The following is a 27,813-nucleotide window of genomic DNA, read 5'->3' on the forward strand; positions in this document are numbered from 1 at the left end:
TTGTTTGATTTGCTAGTAACTAAGCTTTGATTTTTTTTCTTTTTCTTTATGAAATTATCTCATTCTTATTCAAGTTTTGTTTTGTTATAAAAAAGAGTGTTGAGACCTTCTAAGAATATTTATAAGATATCTTTTTATAATATTGGTAATTGTTTATTTTTTTATTAGTCATTTTTGTTTTTTGTTTTCGTTGCTTGCTTTTTTTATAATGATATTATTAAATTAATTAATCTTATTAAACTTATTCTAATCAATAACTTGCATTTTAAATTTTTTTTTTAAAAAAAAATATGTTATCATTGCATGAGCATTTTTTTAAAACGGTAGAAGAAACTTGATCAATTCCAAAATATAACGCGGACCACCTATTGAGTATTCTACATCAAATCTTATCAATGGATCCACTTCAATATCCCACTTCAATTAATTCAATATATAATATATATCTATAAGTAAATAGTACGCCCGTCACGAGCTTAATCTCTATCATTTCGTTAAGTGATGGTTCAATTTCTTCGTAGTTTTCTTCACTTTGTTGAATTTAATCGATTCTCTCTCTCTCTTTATATATATATTAGTAGTAGGTGGTAGAGACAAATATATATATATATATATATATATATATATATATATATATATATATATATAAATTGTAGTAGGTGGTAGAGACAATCGAATATCAAAGTTCTTTATTTAAAGGTTTGGTCACCGAAAAGTCCATCATGTTTGTGACAAAATAAATGAGTGAATAAGTCCAGCATAATTTGTAAAGACTTTGGAAGAACATAGTCAAGGGGACCGATTTGACAATGAAAAATGACCTAAGAGAATAAAAAAAAAAAAAAAAAAAAAAAAAAAAAAACTGAAAGAGAAGGCAAATTCACTTTGCATATAAACACAGTTTAGTTTTCACTTTAACCATGTTATTACTGTTTTACTATTCCCCAAAAATTCAATGGCGATGGTGCTAGGGTGTTTAGAATTTTTCCCATGCGTTGAAAAATTGACTACGAGGTGTATATGTATTTTTTATAATTTTTTAGGATGGTAAAATTTTAAAATTTAAAAATTAAGAGATGAGGGTGTTTTTATTAAAAAAAAAATAAAACAAAGTAGAATGACATCTTTACCCTTGATATATATATAAAAAATTGTGAATTCAAGGGCCTTTTGTTTTTTTCATTATAATTTTTTGTTATTGTTTAATTTCACGAGTGTTTATATTCGTTGCCATATAATTAAATAAACAAAAAGTTTTCTTAAAAGGTTATTAAATCAAGTGGAGTCCATGACCCCGGTCATGAGTTTAGTAAGTTTAATGTATGAAGCTCTAGTTAATCTAATATATTGTTGCCTCAATATTAAAATAAAATATCATCTTGAATATTCTTTTAAGCCAAATTATATTTTTACTAGTAATTCAGGTTACTTTTAGACCCATTTAGTCAATTAAATCATATCGGAACAACTTCCACATGGTTTAATTAAAAATCATGATAGGTAAGGGTTTGGGTCGATAAGTTTTAAGGTTAGCTCGTTGGACCTGATTAAATATCAATGCAAAAAATTCCTTATGCCCTAGACTTTTTCTTACATTCAAATTTGGTTTTGGGCAAACCCATAGTGTAACGTGAGTTAGTATAGTATATAATAGTACATTACATTACAATTACAAAAGAAAGTGAACTGGGTGATGAAGTTGCTATAGCAATTCCTACTGTAACACAAGACACATAAACACAACTAATTACAATAATGAATCCATAATCTTTTCTCTTTTTTTCTTTTTTTAATTGCTCAATTATTTTTTTTCAATTTCATCATTTTTTGTTTGATTTATTTTGGATTGTAATTTATGATTTGTTTTGATTCGGTTCGTATGGGACTCTCGTGGTGCTGGGGAAAGAAACAACATTCAATCGATGTTCAATTTGGATAAAAAAAAAATCAATCTCATTGATTTAACAATTAAAGCTTCAAGGATTAATTCTAAAATTGACAATTCAAGGACTGCTTTTGAACAAAAAGGGGAAATAATTAGAGGGATTTGAACGCGCTAACAAATAGAAGAGGCCCCCTTACTTGGGTGGAATGTGTGGCGGCCTATGACAATTGCTTCCACACTTTTTTGATGTCATTTGAATTGCCTCGCTATGGTCTACCACCACATGTAATGCATGTTGACGACAGATGCTCGTTTTGAATCCAATAAACCATTCTTTTTCTCTTTTTTTCTTTTTTATTTTCTCTCCCCTCACCTCGATTTCCATGTCAAGTACTCTTGAAAGATCAAAATAGGCTTTCAAAATTTTTTTAATCAAATTTGATTACTATTATTTTTATTGTTGTTTTTACCGATCATTTTTTTCTATCAATTTCATCCTTCGATATTTGGTTTGTTAGAAAATTGGATTCGATAAATTTTTTATGCTCCTTCTATATGGTAATCTCAATCTTATGATCCAGGTCACGAGTTTTTAGGGTTGACGTGAATTTATTCTAGTCTTTTTCTTGGGTTGTATTTTTAAAATTAGTTTTTTTTTTTTTTTGCATCCTCAATTACTAGGTTAGTTAGGGATTGAGCTTCGTAGTTATTTTTTATTTGCTTTTTATGAGATAATTTCATTCTCATAACCCGAATCATGGGTTTGGAAGGTTCATCTAGATTGACTTGGGTGTTTTTTTTGTTTTGTCTTTTTTTAAATTAATTTTTTTATTAATTTCATCCTTCAACATTGTGTTGATTTGGAATTAAGGTTCATCATTTTTTTTCTTTTCCTTTTCTATGTGATTATTATGGTCTCATAACCCTAGTTGTGGTTTTAAAGGGTTAAGGCTTTCAAACTACTTCTTTTATTATTATTATTATCATCAAATTTGGTTATCATTTTTTTATTGTTGTTTTTACTGATCATTTTTTTCTATTAATTTCATTTTTCAATATTTAGTTTGTTAAAAAATTAGATTCGTTAATTTTTTTATGCTCCTTCTATATGATAATCTTAATCTCATGATCTAAGTCACGAGTTTTTAGGGTTGACTTGAATTTATTCTAGTCTTTTTCTTGGGTTGTATTTTTAAAATTAGTTTTTTTTTTTGCATCCTCCATTACTGGGTTAGTTAGGGATTGAGCTTCTTAATTATTTTTTATTTGCTTTTTATGAGATAATTTCATTCTCATAACCCAAATCATGGGTTTGGAAGGTTCGTTCAGATTGACTTCGGTGTTTTTTTTTTGCCTTTTTTTAAAATTATTTTTTTTCTTACTTTCATCCTTCAACATTGTGTTGATTTGGAATTGAGGTTCATTATTTTTTTTCTTTTTCCTTTCTATGTGGTTATTATGATCTCATAACCCTAGTTGCGGTTTTAGAGGGTTAACCGATGTTGTCTTGGGTCTTTTTTATTTGTTTTCTTTAAAATAAATAATTTTTTTTCCAGTTTTGTCATCCAATATTTGGTTGGTTGGTAGTTGCGCTTCATAATTTTTTAAAATTACTTTCTATGGGATTATCTCGTTCTGATGATTCATACTGGTGGTTTGAAAGGCTTATGGGTTGACTCAAGCCTTTTTTTTTAAATATAACTTTTTTTGTTCATTTTCATCCTTTAACATTGGGTTTGTTGGGAATTGAGTTTCATAATTCCTTTTAATTTGATTTATAAGATTATCTCATTTTCATGACCCATGTTGTGGATTTGGCCAGTTACCTAGATTGACCTAGGCTAATTTTTAAATATTATTAGATTGAATTTTTTTTTTCAATTTCATCATCTAGTATTTGGTTGTTTAGGAATTAATCTTCATAATTGTTTTTTATTTGCATTCTATGATATTATCACAGTCTGAAGACTCGGGTCACAAATTTTACAAGATAACCAGGGTTAACTCTGATAAATTTATTTTGTCATCATCTCAATATTTAAACAAAAAATATATGGATTATTATGTTATTGTCTCGATATTTAAAAAAGTTGTTGTTTAATATGTATTATATTTTAAATTTATAATTGAATTATATTTTTTATAACAAAAATGTTAGTTGTGCATTTATTTAACTTTTTTTAAATGATTCAACAGTGATGGAGCGCGGATTATGGATCTAAGTAGTTAACTATGTCATATTATATCAATATAAGTATTTGAAGGTCCCACAAATCTCAGGGTTACTGGAGGTTTATATAGTCATTAACTACAAGGCCCGTAGAATTAGTTAAAGTACACGTAAACTGGCTCGAAAACTCATATTAATTAAAAAAAAAAATCACCTCAAGGTAAGAGACCCTTTTATTAATGGAGTGTTTTTTGAAAGCAAACTCTGTCTAGGTTTGGAGGCTCTTTTGTACTTAGCATAAGTTTCGTTGCGATTGAAAATCCATCACCTCAAAGGAATAATAATATATATAAAAAATACTTTGTTTTTTCACCTCCTGCTCGTAGCTTCTCAGCTTTGAGTTGGTGCGTGTTGTGCATGAGTTGTATATTGGAGTATAGAGAAAGTTTGGTATGCTTAAAAGTTATTTTTAAATAGAGTTGTGTACGTATAAAGAATTTTATCTATTAGTTTTAAATAAAATTAATGTTAAAATTATCTTTCTATAAACAATTCTAACATAGTTTTGATGAGAAAAAAAAAATTTTACTCTTTCAAAAACTCTTTATTCTTATATACTCTACTATCAAAATTATCATGCAACCAGAAAACAATGTTGCAGTGATGCTATTAACACCAGATAGAAGATAATAAATTATTTTAAAGCTAGAAGATTAATTCTTGTTTTAATTTATCTGTTTAGAAATGTAGTTGTGTTTGTTTTTTAAAGTGTTTTTCATATCAAAATACATTAAAATAATTTTTTTTTATTTTTTAAAAATTATTTTTAAAATCAACGCATTATAACGATTTAAAATATAAAAATAAAAATTTAGCAAAAACAAAAATGAATTTTTGGGGTCCCAAACGGAACATATATCTTCCTTTTCTTTTTTACATCAACAAATACTATAAGTTAATTTTTTTATTGTTAATTTAGATGTCTGACATATTTTATAGAAACTAGAACACCAAAGTTTTTTTAAAAAAAAAAATTCTTATGTAATGTGCTATGACATTGTATCCTATTGAAACCCCGTCGTTATCGTCTTAGAGAATTTTCTCAAATGATACAATCTTGTAAATATAATCATGAGTTAAATATGATATTAAATATTGAGATTAAAAAAACATCAATTTAAAAATATTAAATATTGCATTTTCGATATTTCTATAACATAAAATTATAAAAATGCTCACATTTCAATGATGATTTGAATTAAAAAATCTAATTCGTAATAAAATTATACATTTCACATAATTAATTAATGTAAAATTATAATTTTATTTCCATGAAGAGTAATAATAAATAAAGAGAATTAAAAAAAAATTTAAATTCATATGAAAAAACACAAAATATAAAACCATTAACATTACTATTAACCATGGTTATTAAATCTATTTACTTGAGATATAACTCAAATTAAATTTAAAATTGAACCAAATAATAAATTTATCATGTTAAAATTTGATAAAATTTTATAGAAATTCAATCAAATCAAAAATTAATTTTGATAAAAAAATATTTAATACATGAGTTCAACCTTAATTATTCTTTTATATATATATATAGACACACAACCATTGGATCAACTACCCATGTAGGTAGAATCTTAACAAAATCAAGTTGAATTTGACAGCTATATTAATGCATGTCAATATCATTATCATTAACCTAATTGATATATATTAAAATTGAATTTTCAACTATCTTATCAATACAATTGATCTTGATGCATTGTAAAATTGGATTTGACAGCTACACTATAATGATCGATGCATTTCAATAGCATTACCATTATCGTAATTAATTATTTTTACTTTAATACAAATAAATATAAATTTTGAAAAAAAAAATATTAGGGTAGATTATATTTTTACCCTTACAGATTTATCAACTTCTACTGTTATAATTTATAGTTTTTCAATGTTACCCTTATGGTTTTTAATTTTGCATTTTACTACTAACCAACTAACAAGATTACTCTTTAATACCGTATTACTCTTTAATTATAGAATAATGGAGAAGATTAAATAAAATGAAAAATGGTGGCTAAATTATAAATTGTACAAATTAAAACTACTCTTAAGGATAAATTACTTTACTATTAAAGTAGGTAATAACATATTTGAATTAAGATATAATTGTTTAATATGTTATGATAATAATAGTTATAATGATAGACGAGAAATCACTACATAAATAAAGACAAAAACTTTATACACAGTTAACTATTTAATTAATCTTATTGTATTCTCCATGTTTCAAAGAGCCATCTCCTATCATTTGTCATGTCTTGGAACTCTTCTTCTGGGATAAATTCACAAAATTATTGTACTTTACTTGTTTTTTTTTCCAGCTTAGTTAAAAAAAAAACACTATACAAAATATTTAAAAAATAACACGATTTAGAAAATTGAGAATGACTTGTGTGATTTGGAAGTAAATATAATTTTCAAACTATTTAGAATTGTAATATTTAAAAGACACATGATTTAATAAAGAGAGAGAATAAATGAGAAATAAAAAGAAAAAAACCTTAGATATATTGAAACTTTAATGATGATACAATCAAAATCATTGAAAAGATCTTGACAAGACGAGTTTAACAATACAAAAAAAATATACCAACAATAACCAAAATAGGTCACACTAGTGGGATGATTTTTTTTTACCTTTTCTCTCTCCTCTCTACTCACAAATCATTAGGAGGAGAAATAAAAAACAAAGAAAGAAAAAATAATCTTGAAGGCACACCAAAGTTTCGATGATGATATCACTAGTATTGTTAGAAAAATCTTGATAAGATAAGTACAACAACACTAAAAAAGATCACAAAACGGTGAATAAAGTGAGTCATACGAGTTGTTCAAAGGTGTCGAAGCTCATTTATTTTTGAACCGTTCATGTGGTCCACTGTAGTTACTGTTGATGACTTTTCTTAGTTTTGTTTTGTCAATATCTTTTCAACAGTATCAGTGATATCATCATCAAAGTTTTGGTATGTTTCTAAAAATTTTTTTATTTTTTTTCTTTCTTCTTATTAAATTATATTATGTATCTTTTAAATTTTATAATTTGAAAGAGTCCAGCAATACTATGTCCACTTGCCTTGATTGTTTTTCTTTGTTTTGTCAAGAAGCACACTAGTGTTGCCCTCCATTATCTTACTCTCACAAAACTTATCTTGTCTTATCATATGAATATAATAAGGTTTCAACAATTTGCAGTGAAGGGTTTTGTATCGTAGGAGTTGGTTCTGTTTTTTAAATTATTTTTTATATAAAAATATTAAATTAATATTATTTAAATTATTTTTTTATAGTTTTGATGTGTCGTGTAAAAAATAAAATATAAATCTAAAAACATATTATTTTAATATATTTTCAATTAAAAAATATTTTTAAAAAACAACTTACAACACATTACCAAATACACTAATCAATAAAATTTTTAAAATAAAAGCATTTTGAAAAAATGATGGAAACTCTCAATAAGTACTCAGGTAAATCCGGTTATGGGATCATCTTAGCAAAAACATGTGCATAATTTTAATTTTAATTTTAATTCCTTCATCCATCTTGCTATAACTTGGATTTTTCTCTACCTATGATTGGAAAAAAAAATGTACGGCAATTCATAAGATAAACTCGTTTTAAAGTATGTGCTAAGATTTTGGAAAGCCAAGAATATAGTTTGTTTTGAATTTTATTTTTTCTCTATATTTTTATAAATTATATTTTCCAATCATATAATTTACATGTTTAACAACAATTTACATTCTCAATCTTGTATTTTATCCGAACAGCACCGAAGATCAAGCGTGTGAAAATTACAAGTTTGTGGACTTGAGTCCAAGGGTAAAGAGATTTGTTATACACGTTATTGCTGGTTTGATTTCATGAAGAGATTAAGAAAAGAAAATATTTTTCAACAAGTACACTACTTCAATTTTGATTTTGATGGGTTGTCTAAAATATCGAGCATAAAATGTTGTTTGATCGCTTCATTATTAAAAGAAAAAATGCTTGCTAAAATTGAAAAATCATAATAAAAAAAATGATGTTCTAACTATTATAACATGAGGGATAAAAAAAAAGAAAAATAATCATAATAATTATTAGAGAATAATATAAATTATATTATAGAACCTCACTTAACAGTTTAAATTTTTGGATTGAATTGGTTATTTAAAATGGTATCAGAGTCTCGATGACCAAGCGATCACGGGTTTGAATTTTACCATCCTCATATATTTGATAAAAATTAAGCATAAAGTAATATAGGCTTATGCAAATTTCAAGTTTAAAGGTTTTTTACTTAAAAAGATACGTAAGAGAATAATATAAATTATATTATGAAACCACACCTAGCTAAAATTAAAGTGAGAAAATGATGTTCTACCTAGGAGCAATCATATTTTTTTTTATGTTAGCTAATCTTAATCAATACACTAAATATAGTCATGTTAATTTAAAATCATGTTAAGGAATTACTTTATTTTTGTATTTCAACCGATCTATCTTCTAACTAGGATTTAAAAACCATTCCGAATCACGATAACTTTTTTTTTTTCCTCTGCCTGACAATGTATATAAAAATTGTAATTAAATAGGACCCACATTAATATTTTGTTATTTAAATTTGCATGTAAAAATTTATTAGACAACAATTCTAATCAAATATATATATTTTAAATCTTTAAATCACAGCCGCAAAAGCTTCACCAATGTCAAACACTGACGTATAGCACTTGTTCATTTATAGAAGAATTCAATGGAGACAAGATAGTACAGAGATACACGAAAGGTTCCATGGCATCACATGTAAGTTAAATATGGGTTATTTCCCATATTTTGTTAATTGATCTTGTCTTTGTCTGCACTGAATTGTCTCTGTCAAGCATCGATGCATAGTCTTATAGTATAAATATTTTCCCTCCATTATGCGGTGGCCGGCAAAAATGGGATTCAACGCAAAAGAGCACTAAACTAAAGGATGCAAAATAGTTTCCATGCGACCGACGAAAATGGATGATGTTTGAGAGTATGGTATTGATAATTTTTTAAAGTATTTTTTATTAGAATAATATTTTTTTTATATTTAAAAAAATTATTTTTATTAGCACATCGAAATAATCTAAAAAACATAAAAAAATTTAAATAAAAAAGTTAAATTTTACTAAACTGTATTTAGAACGCAACGTCAACCACAACCTAATTTTTTATTATTATTAATATGAGTGTTCAAACTAACTTGCAAATATCTTGTCTAATCCTACAGGTCCTGAAGTTAATGATCATGTAAGCTTCTAGTGACCCCCTAAAAAAATTCAAATTCATAACTTTTAAAAAATAAACCTAAAATCTAACCTGCGTCCACGTGAAGGATTAACCTAAATTTGATCGCTATTGATGGCATACAGGTTAGTGTTTGTAAACTTACTCTCGTCAGTGCCTTCTTATTGTCATTAAATAATTTCTGCGTCCATATGATGTGAAAGGTCACGCCATCAAGACAATGAGGAAGCTAAAATAACCAAGAAAAAGAGACAAGAAACAAACTTAAAGAACAAGTAGCCTTACAGACACATGAATCTGTGCATGCATATGAAAGCGATTGATGAAGAAAGTTGTGTAGCTTACAAGAACTTCCTATGTTTTTCCACGTCCATCCTCGTCAACAAGCACCAACATTATTGCAAGATACAGAGCATGATGTCCACTAACTGGTAAAATTAGGTGAGCTTGGAACTGAAAAGCTCCTTTTTCATGATGTTTAAAGCAGACCACAGGCAGTTTTTTATTCACTAAACAATAATTAGAACAAGGAAGTAAGATCTACGGAAGAGGAACGGAGAGATAGCTTGAGACTGGCTTTGTCAGATAGATGGAGACGAATTCACATGCAGCAGCAACTTGTAGCTAGCTAGTACGACGACATAGATCATTTATATAGTTAATTATTAATCGGACGTGATTAATCACAAGACAGACATATATGAGTAAAGACAAGGCAAATCACTGCTCAAATTCCTGGGGTTTATTTAAATTTCAGACTTGGACTGATAAAAGAGAAATAAGACGTCCGTTGCCCCCTCCTCCTCCTCCTCCTCCTCCTCCTCCTCCTCCTCTTCCCCGTCCATTATGACTTGGGTTTTTCTTGTAGGATCATAATGATTATTTTTTGAAGTATTTATTTTTTTATTTTTAAAATTTATTTTTCACATCAACAATTCAAAAACATTAAAAAAATAATTAAAAAAAAAACAAATTCAACATCAATTTAAAATAAGTCCCGTGATTCTTTCATCTGGGGGAGGCATTTACTGGGCTGGTCCTTGGTGGGGAAGGTTATTATGTTCCTATTGGTTTCTTTCCTTGTACAAAATATTCTCCTTTGGCACACCATAGGATTGACAATGGAAGTTGTTTTATTAGGCCCGTCAAGAATTCAGGTCTGTTTTTTTTTATGTTTTAAAAATAATTTTTAAAATTTTTCCTATTGGTTTCTTTTCTTCTACAAAATATTCTCCTTTGGCACCAAACGATTGACGATGGAAGTTGTTTTATTAGGTTGGTCAAGAATTAGGGTTTTTTTTGTGTATTAAAAGTATTTTAAAAAAAATTAAAATTTTTTTATGTTTTTCAAATCATTTTGATAGGTTAATATTAAAAATAATTTTAAAAAAATATTATTTTAATATATATTTAAATAAAAAACATTTTAAAAAAATCATTATCACATTTTTAAACACCCGAAAATTAATATTAAATGCGTATTACAGTAAATTTCAAGTGATTAAAACCAAATTAACACTATACCTAATACCTACACATGTTTCTTTCCTTTTACAAACTATTCTCCTCCGTCTCTTTTCTTTTTTTTTAATATGACCATTTACATAGTGATTGATTGATGAATCAGTTGTACATGTACATGATTTTGGTTATTTAAGAATATTATAGTAATTATTTTTTAAAATATATTAAAATAATATTTTTATTATTTTATAAAAGTTATTTTTGATATTAGTATATTAAAATAATATAAAGACATTAAAATATATTAATTTAAAAAATAAAATAAAATTTTAATTTTTTTTTAAATATTTTTAAAATACAAAAACAAACAATCTTTTTATATATCTAGAAGCATCCATACCCTTACTCTCTAATTTTAACCAAAATAGCTGAAAGTTAATTTTTTTTAGCTAGTTGATTAAAAAGAGCTATTACATCTAAGCTTTCTAAAATAAAAGGTCATTAATATTTTATTAATTTTTTCAAAATCAATCAAAACAGAGCATCGTGTCCCTCTCCTGGTCACCATCAATTCCAGCCGACAGCAACACGCTGCTTTCGGGCTGTTTAGAGATGTGATTAGAATTATTTTTTAAAATGTTTTTTATTTTAAAATATATTAAAATAATATTTTTTATTTTAAAAAATTATTTTTTAAAAAATAAAAATTTATAAAATTGCCTGCGTTTCCAAACGCTCTCACTCCACGCCGGGAACCACACAGTCGACCCTCCAACTTTGCTCCAGCGGTCAGCACAAAAGTCCAACCGAAGATTCAACCTCCATTCAGACCTATTTACCCATGGTCCATGCAACACCCCAAAGCTCACACAAAATCATCACTCTCATATTTGAAAGCCCCTCCACTGTTCAATATTTCTCTCACGACCAACGCCGGCGACGGCAGCTTCCGCAACTTCGTCACTCTCTTTCTCCTCCACCCACAATAACCAGCACGCCGTTAACGTTCAACCCATCCACGACTCCAACTCCACCGAAACAACCCTCTCTGAAACAGCCACAAACCGCGTCCTCACACCTTCATTTGAGGAGTTGATGAACAAGTACTGCTGGGCTCCAGCCCAATGCCTAGGGGCTAATTCCAAGAAAAAAAATATTAAATGTTAGAGGTGCTCGCTCGCTTCATTTATCTAATTGAAGGCAAAAGCGTACCTGTCAAGCCCACGAGGAAGTGGGCTTATATCACCAAATCAAAGTCCAGTTTGCCAAAACACACTCTCTCTCTTTCCGGGATCCATGAAAAAAAAAACAACGGTCCATCTCGCTCACAATTAATCCTCCGAAGTCCAACCATGGATGTAACTGTATTTTCCAAAACAACTTAAATGGAAGATTGATAAATCAAACCAGATTCATGTCTTGCATAAAATATTTTAATTTTTTTTTCTTGAAATATTTTTATAAAAAAATTAATCCATATAATATTTTACATTTATTTTATTTATTAGAACAAGTTTAAACTAATTAAATTTAAAAAATCTGAACAATATTTCATTCAAAATTTCATCTAATTTTTTTTATTAACGTGAGTGTCCGGGTCAGCTTCCTCGCATTTCAACTAATCGCACGAGCCCTGAAGTTAACGACCATGTAAGCCTCCAGTAATTTCGAGGTTTGTGAGACTCGAACTGGTAACCTCTAATTATTTTATTTTATTTTATTTTTTTGATTCACATGGGATGTCCGGGCCAGCTTGCACTTACCTCGACTAATCCCCATAGGCCTTGAAGTTAACGACCAAGTAAATCTCCAGTGGCCATTAATATTAGTAATCTCAGGGTTCGAACCTGAGATCACAGGGAGAACAAACCTCTTGATTCCAAACTCTTATCATTAGACCATCTACTAGATAATTAAACTCTAATTATTTTTAAACAACCATCATGTTGTTATCATCAGCATCATACAATCATTTCTATTATCATCAGTATTATTACTAGGTGTTCTTAAACTCAATTGAGGAACTAATTAGAAATAAAATACAAGTTATATATTGAAAGATTAAACCCGGGTTGACTTAAAAAATTTAATTTATCTAAAATCAGCCATGTTGTTTATAAAACAACCTTTCATTCTCTTATATCTTATCCAAAATCTGTTTTTTTTTTTAACTAAAATGTCATCTCATCTTGCCTTAGCTGACTCTACCCTCTCCTCTCACAACATCATTTCCACCCATTTTCTGTAACAAAACATTCAACCTTCTCCTTCTTTCTTTTACATCTTTTCTTCTCCTTCACTAACCAAAAAACTAAAACTATCAATATTTATATTTTTCATACCTCTAAAAAACCTTCTCCTAACTTCTCTTAATCATGCCATGTTACAAACACAAGGTTTGTTGTCATCTTAACATTCATGATTCAGATGTTGAAAAAACCCAAAGTTATACTTGCTCTAACCTTGGCACAAGTTTTGAGAGTGATTTTATGAGTTTGAGAGATGACCTAGATCTAAATTTGGTGAAAAAGATTTATTGTTTATGTTTTTTCAAGAATTTTTGAATCAATTTTTATGGAATTCATTTCTCTATCATTTGTTCTATATAAAGAGAAGACATTTTCAATTTGAGGGTTTAAGGTTTTTGACTGGGGTTTTACCTGGATTAACTACATTGCAAGTCAACCTTATTTTTTAATCAAATTAATTTTTTTTTCTAATTTTTCTTCAACCTGAATTGGTTTAGGTTCCTAGTCAGTCGGTTCACAGGAGGGTATTTGGGAGTGTGGTTGTGATTGCTTTTCAAAGTGCTTTTCACTCAGAAAAGTGTGCCAATAATATTTTTTTTATTTTTAAAAAATTATTTTTGAGATTAGCATATCAAAATAATTTGAAAACATAAAAAACATATTACTTCAAAGCAAAAAAAAAAATTCAAATTTTTTTGGAAGCACTTTTGAAAAGCATTCCCAAACAAGCACTTACAATTATGTTATTATTATCACTACCATCTCACTGCTATCATCCCATTACTCTTCAACCACCACCTTTTCTCCTATCTCATTATCATTTACCATAACTATCATTACTTTACTTGATATATGTAGATAGTAGGGCTTTTGTTTTTCCAAAGGAAAAAACATGTAAATGAGCAAGCATGGGCTTTTTATATACATTGATAATACTTAGAAAAACAATTTCTAGTCATTTATGCTATGCATAATAAGAAAATTCAAGCCTAGCTAGGATTTTCAATACGGCACTAAAATTGATCTTGATCTATCCAATTTTATCTCAATATATTTTTTAATGATTTTTTTTGAATTTTCAGAAGTAACACACAAACTTTTCATACACAATTTTTTTTACACACACCCAAATTTTTCTGTGTAGAATAGGCATTATTTTCCACCAATAATAACATCTCTCGTCATCAATATTTAAGTATCAAAGTATCCTCTTGAGGTCTAGTTTTTCAAAAGCAATCTAAGTTATCCTAGAGTAGAATTCAACCATGAAAAACTCATATATATATATATATATATATATATATATATATATATATATATATATATATATATGTGAAACAATTGCTATGAAGCAAATATATGTCAATATCCAAGAGATGAAGGTGGCAAATTGCATTGATAAAAAATCTCCGAGTCTACTAATGTAACAATCTTTTTTATAGTGACTAAAATGGAAACAAAAGTAAATTAGAAGTGCCAAAATAGAGAAGAATGACATATTTAAAAACAGGTTTTAATTAACGAGAATACCTTCTCCTTCCTTACTTTACCTTGAAGACTCGATCCGATCTAGCATAGCGAATTCTCTCTCAGTGAAACAAAACACCAAACCCAGCAACCTCATCGTTTTTTTTTTCATTAAAAAGAAAATCTATCATCAAATGATTACTGTCTCCGTGAAGCCATTGTTCACGGCCATCTTCACACTCTCGCTTTTCCTAGCTATCGTTTTGCTGTCTCCTTCTTCGCCGTTTTCATCGGTCCCTTCAAATAAACAAGCGTAAGTCACATTATACTAGAGCTGCTTGATGCCATTTTATGTAGTGCGATTGTAATTGGGTTTATTTACTTGTATTTTATTTAGAGGGAAATCGGATATATGGGGTGTTAAGAGGCTTGTGGAGTGGAGGCCGTGCAAGTGGTGGATTCATGGACCTCGCATCGGTATGTCTCTTCTGTGCATCTGATTTTTGCGTGGGCTCTTTTGTTTCTGGTTTCTTTTTTTTTTTCCTCTTTTACTGAATTATGCACTTAAAGGGTGTTGGTAATAAATCCAAACTCTCTATATAGCTTTAGTGAGATTTAAATATATTTTTTAAAAAGCACATACGAGATAGAGTTCATTTACTTGGCTTTGAATAGAAAGAGAACAGAATTTGGAAACTTAGAATGGCAGTGAGTTTGAGTTATGGGAAGCAAGTTCTTTTCTTACTGTGTTGTCAATTAAAATTTTTACTGATTCAAGGTTTGTAAATGGCTTGGATTTTGGAGGAGATTTGTTTATGCACAAGTTTTTTCGTTATTTGCTTAATATTGAAATCTGGGATAAATCTGATGTTTCGGGAGGGATTCAGGTGTTTTTTTTCTAATCATCATGTATGCTGCTCGGAATATGGTTTGAGTCAAAGTAAAGGAATTCTCCTGCCTTTTTCTTTTCTTCTGTTTTTTTTCCCCTGAGTCAATTTTAATTGGTTTTCATTGCAGAAAATTGCATTGGTTTTTTTTGTTGAAATCATGCAGCCCTACCAGCGGAGAGTAATGGATATATCCGTGTGGATTGCTATGGTGGCCTCAATCAGATGAGACGAGATGTGAGTGTGGAGTGAACATTATTTTTTGTTATTTCCAGGTAATGCTCGTTAATGTATGCTGTGTTCATAAATGCTCTTTTGTTTATGATCTGTGCAGTTCTGTGATGGCGTTGGCATTGCCCGCTTGTTAAATGCAACTCTGGTTTTGCCAAAGTTTGAAGCAGCTGCTTATTGGAATGAGTCAAGGTAGTTGTTGATCATGTTTATCAATTACCACTGGTTACAAACTCGGAATAATTTAGATTGAATGTGCAACTTATGGAGATGGTCTTCATTCTTGCATTCTGAATAACTAGATAAATCAAGGAAAAATTTTGAAATCCATATCAAACATGAGTTGATTTACTTTATTCTTTTGCCAGATGTTATAACTGCTCCAAGTAGATTGTGTCTGGGATTTTCACGACTTCAAATTTTGTATGCATTTCCATGCAACATTATTAGGCTATTGTCATCATGGATCAAAATTTAGCATGTTTGGTGGAACATACTTTTAAATGGATGTGCTGTGTTTGATGTTGTGGCGATTTGGTATGTTTTAATGGAGTGTAGAGTGTTTAGGTATTGAACTTTGATTCAGTGCAGTTAGATTGATGTTTGTGTTTTTTTGGAGCTGATATTGCCGCTCCACATGTTTATATTGGTGCTTGTGCTTCATTTTTATTTTTTTCATTTTCTTTACAGATGGCATATGATTATGAGATCTAAATGCATCAAACCCAAGGACATGTTGTCTTGTTTGCTCTCACCAGCGGATGCATGTCATCTGCACTAGTTGGCACCTCTTTTAGGAGTAAAACGTCACCGTTTCAGTGTCATTTGAGTCCTCTGTTGAACATGTTTTTTTTTATGAACTTTTGGCCGCCAAAATCATTAAATCTGATCCCAAGACAATACTACAGTGTCTTTCCAGTTTTCAACCTCAAATCATCTTTTAAATTCAAGATCTAAACACAAAATGAAAACAACTTAATTTTTTTTTTCCCTGATCCTTCTTATTTTAGGTCTAAAAGCCACGTAAATGGGGCAAAGGAATATGATGATGGCAACAAACTGACAAAGGGCCATCTAGGTTTTGGCAGTGTCGGCCCAGTGCCATGATCTATTTCCTTTCTTGTTTTTCCTTCACTCGCAGATTTCTATGGTCAGTTTATAAGAGGTCAATAAGATGGTGCAAATAAGGTGGGTTTTTGAAAGTTAAATCGGTCCAATTCATAACTAAAAGTCAAACTACTAATTCAAAAGGAAATAAACAGCACCTAGTTTATCTTCCCCAGCCAATCCAATGTGTAGTGAAAAAAAGTGAAAGTCGCAGATATGGCGAAAAGGGCACGATGCTTTCCACTAGAAGTTTAAGTAATGTGCTGTCACTCTAAGATTGTCTATGTCCATTCATAAAAACAAAAAGAAAGAAAATTCTGTGGAGCAGCAATAAAGCTCTCATCTCTACTTCTATTTCTTTTCAAAATAAGCAGATATACAGTGTAATTTCCCTGTTCATAATCACTCTCCCCGCCACTCAATCCCCCAATAGTGAATTATTTCTCCTCTTCTATGGAAAGTCTTCTTTTATCCATAAGTAATATGAAGATTTTATTGCGCTTGTTTCATTTTTGATATTCGTATTATTCATACTGTTTTAAGCAGTGTATCTAATGTAATAGACTGAATTGGAAACTCTTCTTTTCTTGGTAGCATTGTGAAAATGTTTGAGATGTACTATAATCCAATATCAAATAATGTAGGCTAAAAGCATCTTTATGTGTTTGAAATTGATTGCTGTCATTTCATGGACAATATCAGTAAATGACCCTTTAATTGTACTTCAGTGGATTTGCAGATGTATTTGATGTTGATTACTTCATTCAACAGATGGATGGCTTCATTAAAGTTGTTAAGGAACTGCCACCAGAGGTTGCATTAAAAGAACCCTTTCGTGTAGACTGTAGCAAAAGAAAAGGCCAATTTGATTACATTGAAAGTGTCCTTCCATCTTTATTGAAATACCAATATATTTCAATTACACCAGCAATGAGTCAAAGAAGGGACAGGTACCAGATTGCATTTCAATTTCAATATATTTTTTTTTGTGTAGTGATTACATGACAATGACTGTTAGGCCTGTAAGTTTGACTGCATGCATATTTTTAGTAGCCCTAGGCTTTGTTTTCATTTTAGAAATGGTAAAATAGCATGCAGTTTGTTATGTAAGAGTTTGCACCTTTTCTTTGTTTAGGTATCCTCTGAATGCAAAAGCTGCACTTTGTCAAGCTTGTTATGGTGCATTACGCCTTACAAGAACCCTGGAACAGAAAGCTGCAGAACTTCTGGAAGCTATACCGAAACCCTTTCTTTCGCTTCATCTTCGATTTGAACCTGACATGGTTGCATATAGCCAATGTGAATACCCAGGCCTTTCCCCTGCCTCCAAGGAAGCTATTGAAGCTGCTAGGGGAGACAGAAAACCATGGACTGGGGAGCTGGCTCGCACTTGGAGAAAGCGAGGGAAGTGTCCCCTCACGCCTAACGAGACAGCCTTCATTTTTCAGGCACTTTCCATCCCTACGAACACAAATATATACCTTGCAGCTGGGGATGGCCTGATGGAAATTGAAGGTTTAAAATCTATTTACACCAACGTGGTCACCAAATCTGCACTTCTCAGTGGTGAGGATTTCCTAAATATGCACGGGAACACAAAAGCTGCATTGGATTATTATGTATCAATCAACAGTGATTTTTACGTGGCTACTTTTTTCGGTAACATGGACAAGATGGTTGCTGCAATGCGAGCTTATAAGGGGTTGCATAATACCCTATTCCTAAGCCGGAGAGCTTATGCAGAGCTCACTTCTAAGGGCTTGGATGGGAAGGAGTTGATGCAAGCCTTATGGCTGGCTCACAAAGAAGATTTTGCCATGGGAAGAGGGTCTGCTCTGCCTGACTGCTTTTGTGACTTCAAATCGTGATTTCATGTTTTAGGATTTGACTTGTTCGAATTTCTTTGTATATGACTAGTCCTGTAACATGTGTTACCGCGGGTAGGTTTCTAAATTAATTTTAAATGTAAGAGAAACTATTGACATTGGATATCATGATTTTTTTAATTAGAAAACAAAAGGTTATTGTTTATGCATGATAAAATAAATAAATAAATAAATAAAATTAATGAATTTATAAATTAAAAAAGCTTGTTAACATAAATTAGAGGCCGTCTGGTAATGTGACTGTGGATGAGGTTCATTCGTAGCCACAGATATAAATATTTGGTTAAAGAAAAAACATAGTTTGATACTGGTAGGACTCACCAAAAATTCGGTTGTGCTGTAAGTTTTGTAGAAGTAGCATTTTGCTGCTTCTCGTGGAGAAGAACCACTGAACAGTGGAGCAATGTTTCATTGTCGCATTGTTCATTAAAGTGAACAGTTTTTTTCTTGAAAAATCAATGCAGTTAATTGTTTTTTTTTTTCGAAAAACCAATGCAGTGAATTTTAATTCACTCGCACTGTTCACGTGAATATTTTTTTCTCTTGAAAAACCAGTGCAACATTGATTTTACTCGCATTGTTCACGTGAACATGAACAATAATTTTTTTTTGTTTTTTAAAAAATTAATTTAAGGTGAATTAAATTTACTCGTACTGTAATCTCAATTTTATTCCTGATAATATTTTATCTAATTTTATTGCACGCTAAAAAAATCATGGAAACTGTAGTTCTTGTCGGATGAATTTTGTACGTAATGGAATTGTAAATAATTTAATGGAACAATAAAAATTTTTATATATAAAGTATGATTTATTTCATGATGTAATAGCAATAGTTAAATCTACAATATTTAAATTAAAAATCATAAATATTAATATATATTTTTTAAAATTATTTTATAACCTTAATTTCAAAAGCATTCTTAACCAAACACATTAAACTATTTTTTATTCAACCTCAATTTCAATCACAGTTTTAACCAAATATATATATTTTTCCAACCCAACCTCAACTAAAAATACCTTTTATAAAACAATTTTTTTCAAACCACAACCACATGAGTTACAGCAATGCCAAACACACCTACTCTACTAAAGATAAAGATATTTAATGCAAATATTTTATAATGGTTGTTTTTTTATTTTATCTTAATTTTGGGGCTAAAAACAAATAATTTTTATTTTTATGAACTTTATACTTCATACAATTTATTTATATAAAATTTAATAATTTAAAAATAAATTACAATAATTTCTTTTAAGAATAAATATTAATTACTATTTAAAAAAATTGAAATAAACATTGTTTTAAAAAAAGAATATGAATTAAAAATTAAATAAAAAAAAGGGCCAAGCATCTCTAGGCCTTGGCCAATCATAAAAAAAACTTTAACCCTCGTGCTTTGTTATTAAATTGTTTTTAAGTCGTTTGCTCAAGTTTTTTTTTTTTTTTTTAAGGGGACAACATGTTTGTTGTGGCCCACAATAGTCTAAAACACTAATAAATTCATTTTTAAATCAAAGCACCCTCTAATCATTTTTTTTAAAAAAAAACTTTATAAACCATGTTTTATTTTTTTATTTTTTTTTGACATTATCAAAAAGCAACACAACCTATATTGATCTCCTATGGAAAAGACGAACCTATTAGCACTAAGACTGGCATTTTGATGGTAAGAATGTCATCATTCAAGCTCTTTTCTCGTTCTTAATATATTTTAGTTATTTTTTTTAATATTCAAGAATTGAAATGTGAAAAAATAAAATTTAGTATCGAAATGTCTATTAAAAAAGGACAAGATAATACATAAACTAAAACTTCAAGGAGTACTAAAGTTTTCCGCACGAAAATACAAATGAATCTTCTATTTTTTTTAAAAAAAAAATATCTTTGTTCTCTTAATTTTATTGTTAACTACAAATAAAAATTTTATTTCACAAAATTGATTTTAGTTCATGGTTAGATTATTGTTCAACATTTTGCATACAGTTTAAAGTAAAAAAAAAATCTTAGAATGTAAAAATACTAACATAACTTGAAAGAATGAAATTAAAAAAAAAATATAAAAGAAAGTGTTCATATAAACAATGCAATGAACAATGGATATGGTTATGGAGGAAAATATCCAACGCACTGTACCTTTCCCTACATCCTTCAGTTTATTTTGTAATGTAATTTGACACTGATTGCAGTTCCCATTCCAAGAGCTTATTGTTCGAATTTCCTTATAATTTATTTTGCAATTGTTTCATGCAAAACAAATCCCCCCAAAACCTTTGGCAGAAGAACAACAAAAAAAGAGACGTCTACAAATTCATTATGCATTTTTTAACAGGCTTCAGATTCATATTATCTGGAAGTCGTGCTTCTTTCAACTGGGATTTCACAGTAATTTTACAGTCCTGGTTTTCTTCCCTGTTCTCCTGTGAATTCTAGGAGTGACATTTCCCTCTCTAACCTCATTTCTTCTTCATGTCAGGACCTCCCTGTAACTTTTGGAAGTAGGAACGAGGAATTTACACTGCCCCAAGATGTGTTATGCAGCATTTTGGAAGTCCGTGTATCAAAAACAGTACATTTTACTCTTAGCAGCTCTGAATGAGCAAAAGATAGTATGAGATTTTTTATTGAACACAGAATTATGAACAACTAATATTGTATTAATTATGCACATGCGGTTGCCTGAGAAATTGCCACATTGGGCTCTAGGAATTTCTACAACCATGGGTTGTCGGAGACTTTTTGTTCATAAAAAGTTTTATAATCCTCTCCATAAACCCACCAATTATTCACCATGAAAACTCAAAGGAGAGACCATATATATATATATATATATATATATATATATATATATATATATATATATATATATATATCCATGTGCCTCTCACTAATCACCAATAAATAAACAACATGAATACTATACCTTCTGAGGCCTTTTTTACAGCAAAGTGTTGAATTCGAAGAAGACAAAAAAAAAACCACTTTAAATCTCGAACAATAATTTCTCCATTTAAATAACTCCAACTATATATATGGCATCTTGGGAATGCAGGATACATCTCTGCCAATAGCTGCTTTTCTGTCTTGGACTTCTGAGAAATATGCTTGGATATCTCTGACAGGAGCAAAAATTTGAAGCATGGAACCGAGCAACAGGATGGAGATTCGTACATCGCACTGCTGCTAATAAGTAAAATCTGGGGTTGCCGGTTAATCAGGCAAAACATAGAGCACTTACTATAAACAACCAAACTCTCAGCAGCAGAGGGCATTCAGGTACCTCAATCATAACAAATTATCGTCCATGTCCAAGGATGCAACACCAATCATTGCTAATAAAATGTTGTCAAAAGACGTTTAGATGCCTAGACAATGAATTTCAACGAACACTTACATGGTACCTTTTCGCGGCGAAATAACTTTTTTATTTTGTTTATTTTGTTTTAAAGGTGAAAAAAATGTAACTTTAAATGATTATGTATATAATATCATACATATATTTTTTGAAGTTATAACATATCATCTTGGTTCATTCCGGCGTTCACCTAACACCTTGGGCATTTTCGCCTTTGACAACACTGGCTAGTTATCCCACTTTATCCAGATCTGCAACCACAATCTAGCCATGAAAAATTAATCCGTGGAACACTGACTGCCTCAGTCAAATGAGACATCAAATTTCTACTAGAAAGCTATAAACTAAGAAACACTTCAGAATCAATTTCTGCTGCCAAAGAGCACCATTAAACATTCCACCTTGCAACCGTCACCCCATTACTTCACAACAGTATCCTTTCTCCAGCACTTCTCTCTTCCCTTTCAGGCTGTGCCAATTTTGATTTGCAACTTTTGTCCTGCACAGGTACAATTATGAAAAAGGTTTAAGAATTCCTATCATTAGAGCAAATGGATGGATTTGAAGAACCGGAAAGGTTTGGTTTTCTTCCCTTATGGCAGAATGCATTCATGAATAAATTTCATTAAAACCCCATGTGTCTAGTTTCTGTTCCTACCTATCTATTATTAAATACACATTAATAGAAGAGATTCAGTCTAATCCTAGTGTTCATGCAGCAATCGACTCTACAAGGAAATTTAACATGTAGATTAGGAGATCGGAAGGGTGAGGAATAGTATGATTTTGTAATAGCCGTTCACTCCAATAGGCATCTTCACCTGGAGGAGCAAAATCTACCCTTTTTATTATTGATAAACAAACTATAGTACTTGATGTACTTCATGTCATCATCAGAAGGAACTATAAAAAACAATTATCACCAACAGATGACTTTGCACAATAAAGCTTGTTTCATCTTTATATTGATGCAACTTCAGGCAAGTCAGCAGCTTGTCTAGAAAAGGAAGGAACAGGTAGTGGTGGTGCACTGTGGGGATGACAAGGAAGGGGTAACCATATTGTTTTGGTTTTTACCTAATGTGAATTCGGCTTCATAAAGAAGTAAAGTTGAATATTCATTTCATGAAGCTCAGTAAGCACCTTTTGTGTGTGTATGCATATTTCCAAAAAAGAATTCCATTGAATCGCTTGTTAGGAACATACAAGACCTGAAAAAATGTTCTACAATTCTGCTTTTCAATTTTAGTTTATCAGAACAGCAGGTTCACCAAATTAAGGCACCACTTGACATTGTGTTTTAGGTGTTTTCTAATGTTCTTTTCAAAGTGTTTTTTTTGTTTGAAAAGCACCAAATTGATGCCTTTTTAGGTGCTTCTAATGGTTTTGTTATGCGAATATCAAAATCATCGAAAACCATTTAAAAAAACATCAATTTGGTGCCTTTACATATAAAAAGGCACTTTCAACCGCATTACCAAACATACACTAAAATAACTTTTGACAGTTTATCTACCCTAAAAAAAGGTAACCATATTTTATAACACAATATGCTCCTTTTGGTGTATTAGTGCAATTTTTTGGATGTTTCATGTTACAACAACTATTTTTTAAGAGATGAAACCTCTAACACCCACTACTACTATTAGTCGTGATGATGCAGAAAACAAGAGAGTCAAAATTGTTGTATTCTAACATGATTTTCATAGACAAGGTATTTCTGAAATTTCTAGACTTGCTGTAAATTCTATAGGTCTTGGTTTTTTTTCTATTTAGTATTTTATTAGTCCTAAAGAGTAATTAGCTTTATTAGGATTTTCAAATAGGATTATAAGCATTTTCTTATATAGGAAGATAAGTCCTAAGAACTCTATATAAAGGTTATGTAATTGTTCAATACAAGAGGAAATCAGTTCATGAAAAAAAAAATCCAGCAATTTGCCTTTGATAATATGACTCAATCTTCTCTTAGGTGTGACTCCTAGAAACCATATTAATAAGACTCTAATAGCTTCCAACAATTTCCAGCAACTCAAATCCCATATTCAAACAGCCTCCATGGAATTACTAAGCATCCAGACGTTCAAGCCCAATCAGTCCTATAGTTACTGACGATCAAAAGACCAACTCAAACCCTAAAATGTTAATGTCCACAGCTGTAAAACAGCCCCAAAGCTGTCCTTTATCATGTAGTTCAATATAACATTGAACATAAAAAATTTTGAATCAAAACATCAGCCATCACTATCAACACATATCAGCTTACATTGATATACTTCACAAAAGTTCAAATTAGAAATACTAGGCATCTAGAACAATGAAGCGGTAAGTTCTGCAAAACAACTTGATGCATCTGCTAAGCCCAACAAACAATAATGAGCAAAATAATTGATGCTTACCAATGTTGGCATCTAAGCAATAGATAACAAAGAGATAACACACTCTTTTGGCTGGCTAACCAGCTCTTTGTCAATTGAAACTGCAAAAATTTCAAATAAAAGGCATCATATTAGAAAATCAAATCAAAACTTTAAGCCAATTTATATATCACATTTGATGTAAATATGCCTAACATGAAAGTCAGAGCGGAAGACACGTTCCCACTCATAAATACATACAATGAGGAAGTTGCATGATGATTTAAAAAGAACACCCTAAGTCCATGAAGATAGATACAAATAACAAGTATAAAAGATGGCATGAGACATCAGTATTCAGTAAGTAGAGCAATTATTGACAGGTGAACATCCAAAACTCACATGCTCCAACACTCGTAGATTAGAAAGAAAAGAGTAATGCATTTGAAACAGACAAAGATAAGGGAAGAAATTGAATGAAAACTTACAAGAATCATGGCACCATCCAGTTAGAAGTTTAGAAATTTCATTTCATCAGGAACTTATTAAAAGCTACAACAAATTAATTGAATAAAGGGAACGTTCCCTTTGTTTGATGTTTAAGGACAAGGATATCCATATGGTTCTGTGGATGTATCAGAGGACAAAATGAAATGAATATCCCCTGCTGTGTGGCTGTGGTGTTACAAAACCAAGCTTATCTGAGCATTTCCATAACCTCAATTCAACTTCTAGACAATACAGCTTGCAAGGAGCGCAAATGACTAGAAGGAAAAGGAGGCACTCTCTTCTGAGCTAAAGTCACGATCACCTTAGCCTTGTTAAGCTGCCCATTCTTCTTCAGCCCTTCAAGCAGCGTATGAATGGTATCCACATTCAAAAACCAGTTATTTCTCATGCAATCTCTACACATTGTATAAGCCAAATCAAACTCCCCACCCTTGCATAAATAATGAACCATTGTTTGGTAAACTTTAACATTAAATTTATGCCCCTTGCCACGTAAAGAAAAATACACCATTTTGGCCATCTCAAGTTTACCAGTCTGGAAAAAGCCTTTTATAACCAAATTATATGTAACCTCATCAGGCACAATCCCAATTTTTAGCATCAAACGCATGACATCATTTGCATGCCATGCCCGTCTTATGTTGACCAAATACTGAATTCTAACATTAAATGTTGCGAGATTGGGTAAACATCCCTTAAGCACCATAAGATTCCACAATCCATTGCCAATCTCTGACCTGTTGTTCTTATAAAATGCTGACATAAGTGTGGTGTATGTGATGACATCTGGCCTTACCCCTGACTTTTCCATCTCTACCATGAGTAAATATGCTTTATCCAAATTTCCCGTTTCACATAAAGCCTTAACAATGATGTTAACAGAAAATATGTCTAGCTCAATATCAAACTTCTTCGGCGCCTCATTAACAAAGGCCTCGATTGCTGCTAAATCACGGGTTCCAGTCAAAACCTTCAGTGCAGCATTGACGGATTTAACAGTCCTTTTACAGCCGTGCAAATGCATATTATAGAAAGTATCAATAGCATGCTTTATCATTCCAGCCTTTCCATACAACATTATAATCCTCACCATGAACCCTTCGCGCCTACCTTGTGGAAGAGGCTTCTGGTGCTCAAGTAAATGCTCAATGTAATCAAACCTGTTAGCACCAGCCAAGCGAGAAACGGTATCTTCAAATGCAAACCGATTCTCCACAACAAGCCTATTCTCAGCATTGGCCTTGAAAAGATTAAATAGCTTTTCAGGGTCTCTCTCAGCTTTAAGCTTAACAAGTGCAGGTTCCTCCAAAGGTTTCTGGTTTTGATTCTGAATGCGGTTAGATACAGCTGCAGGACTACGACTTAATGCAACGGAGGCAGAAAAGTTGCAGAATCTGCGAGTGTTTCGCAGAGAGAGCATGTCTTGGTTTCTTCCTCAAATTGAAACATATCCATGTTCCATCCTCAAGATCCAATGCAATAACGTCAAGAAACCTTCACAGCACATTTAAAAAAAAATGAAAAACCAGAAAAAAGAGGATTTCTATCAAACAAACACAAAAGCCTGCCCACATTAAAGAGATTATCTTGACAAGATTTTTAATGAAAATCCATACCCATTACACATGGAAAACTCGCAGAGGAATTTTATCAAACAGAAGCATACCCATATGCTAAAACAATGATACCAGGCACCGAGTTGAAGAAATCTTCAAAACCCATGTGGAAAATAGAAAAACCAACAAGATGAAACTCAAAAAAGCAATCTTGAGATAATTAAGAACATGAATTAAGCAAAAAGGAGCAGTGTATGGATATATTTGTTCAGTGTTACACAGAGTGACAGTAGTGGCTATAGAAACAAATATGAATAGAAAAAGAGTGAGGATTGGATCTTCTGGGAGGGAAGGGGGCTTTTGTTGTTTTGGGATTTAGGTTTTGGAGTTAGGACTTCTAAGTTTTTTGTCAAGTGTTTTGGGAAGATCATGCCATCATGGTAAAGCCAGAAAGAAAGATACTGTGGGCTGCCATGCTGTTATTATTATTTATTATTATTTTTGGGGGTAGGATTTAGGTTTCGTGTCACAAATTTAACCCTCAAAAGTTTTGAGAATAGTTTTGAGCATAGTTTCCAGATCCGGTTTGATAGCTGGTCCGGTTTAAAATCCGGGTTTTGAGTTTTAGTCAAGTTAATTAGGTTAAATTTTTTTAAAAAAAATCAGAACAATATTATTTTAGTAAAAAAAAATCAACGAGTTGTAATTAGATTTTTAACCGGATAAACTAGGTTTTTTCTTACCTTATTTTTTGTCAATCCAGCCTAGTTTCAATCTCAAATCAGTTGAATTTTAGATTGACCCAGACAGACCGACTGAATTTCATAACTATGATCGATAGGGTACGGCTACAAGAGATGGGATAGAGAAGACTGATATGTGTTACAAATCAGATGAGAAACTCTCTTATTTGTAAATCAATTATTCTTAATTATTTTTTAAAATTAACATTAAAAATAATAATCGACACCCCAAATGGGAAAATCGATTGCGTGCTGCTAGAGGCAAATAATTGAGTTTTATTTTTCTTCTTGTGTTGTGCTTTCAAGATTATTGACAAGTACCATCATTCAATAAAGAATTAAAGGAAAAATAAATCTAAAAAGATTTGTAATGATTTTTTTAGAATTAAAGATAAACTAATTAAGATTGTTAATTTGATTTGTATTAAAGTTATTTTAAAAAAAAATTGAAGATCCTATTGAGTTGTTTGTTACATGTTAGTTCATTAACCAAGTTCGTTTTGCCCTTTTAGCTCGGTTCTATTCCATGAGTGTTTACAGCATAAACCACAAGAACTCTCATTTAACTAATTTTGACTTCCATTCCACATCTCTCGACTGTA

At 30.7% G+C, this 27,813-nt stretch overlaps 2 protein-coding genes across 8 annotated transcripts; one reads left to right on the plus strand and one right to left on the minus strand.

The window, feature by feature from the left end:
• Window positions 1-14,634: 14,634 nt before the first annotated feature.
• On the plus strand, window positions 14,635-18,831 carry LOC133700650 (O-fucosyltransferase 13). Of its 2 annotated transcripts, none has more exons than XM_062124241.1 (6): window positions 14,635-14,888; window positions 14,973-15,052; window positions 15,629-15,699; window positions 15,797-15,885; window positions 17,529-17,750; window positions 17,936-18,831. In XM_062124241.1, exons 1-6 carry the CDS (start codon window positions 14,770-14,772, stop codon window positions 18,666-18,668), a joined length of 1,314 nt encoding a protein of 437 aa, XP_061980225.1. In that variant the 5' UTR covers window positions 14,635-14,769; the 3' UTR covers window positions 18,669-18,831. The 2 variants fall into 2 exon arrangements, with proteins under 2 accessions (XP_061980225.1, XP_061980226.1); XM_062124242.1 differs by having other exon boundaries at window positions 14,829-14,888; window positions 15,593-15,699.
• A 3,309-nt stretch (window positions 18,832-22,140) lies between these two features.
• LOC133702171 (pentatricopeptide repeat-containing protein At1g80150, mitochondrial-like) lies at window positions 22,141-26,967 on the minus strand. 6 transcript variants are annotated; one of them, XR_009843672.1, is made up of 4 exons: window positions 26,579-26,967; window positions 24,891-26,406; window positions 24,445-24,524; window positions 22,141-22,544 (listed from the first exon to the last, which is right to left on the minus strand). XR_009843672.1 is itself a non-coding variant. In XM_062126424.1 (2 exons), exon 2 carries the CDS (start codon window positions 26,330-26,332, stop codon window positions 25,127-25,129), a length of 1,206 nt encoding a protein of 401 aa, XP_061982408.1. In that variant the 5' UTR covers window positions 26,333-26,406; window positions 26,529-26,967; the 3' UTR covers window positions 24,444-25,126. The 6 variants fall into 6 exon arrangements, 1 of the variants encoding a protein (XP_061982408.1); XR_009843670.1 differs by having other exon boundaries at window positions 26,529-26,967; XR_009843674.1 differs by lacking the exon at window positions 24,891-26,406 and having other exon boundaries at window positions 26,579-26,964.
• Window positions 26,968-27,813: the final 846 nt, after the last annotated feature.

The sequence above is a fragment of the Populus nigra genome, chromosome 8 (assembly GCF_951802175.1).
Source record: "Populus nigra chromosome 8, ddPopNigr1.1, whole genome shotgun sequence".
Classification (NCBI taxonomy): Eukaryota; Viridiplantae; Streptophyta; class Magnoliopsida; order Malpighiales; family Salicaceae; genus Populus; species Populus nigra.

What these genes read in the sequence shown, in the direction of transcription:
- LOC133700650 (XM_062124241.1), top strand. Translation starts at nt 14,770, where the DNA reads ATGATTACTGTCTCCGTGAAGCCATTGTTCACGGCCATCTTCACACTC. An exon ending in GTCCCTTCAAATAAACAAGC is followed by an intron (nt 14,889 to 14,972) that starts GTAAGTCACATT and finishes TATTTTATTTAG; the next exon opens with AGGGAAATCGGATATATGGG. An exon ending in GCTTATTGGAATGAGTCAAG is followed by an intron (nt 15,886 to 17,528) that starts GTAGTTGTTGAT and finishes ATTGTACTTCAG; the next exon opens with TGGATTTGCAGATGTATTTG.
- LOC133702171 (XM_062126424.1), bottom strand. Translation starts at nt 26,332, where the DNA reads ATGCTCTCTCTGCGAAACACTCGCAGATTCTGCAACTTTTCTGCCTCC.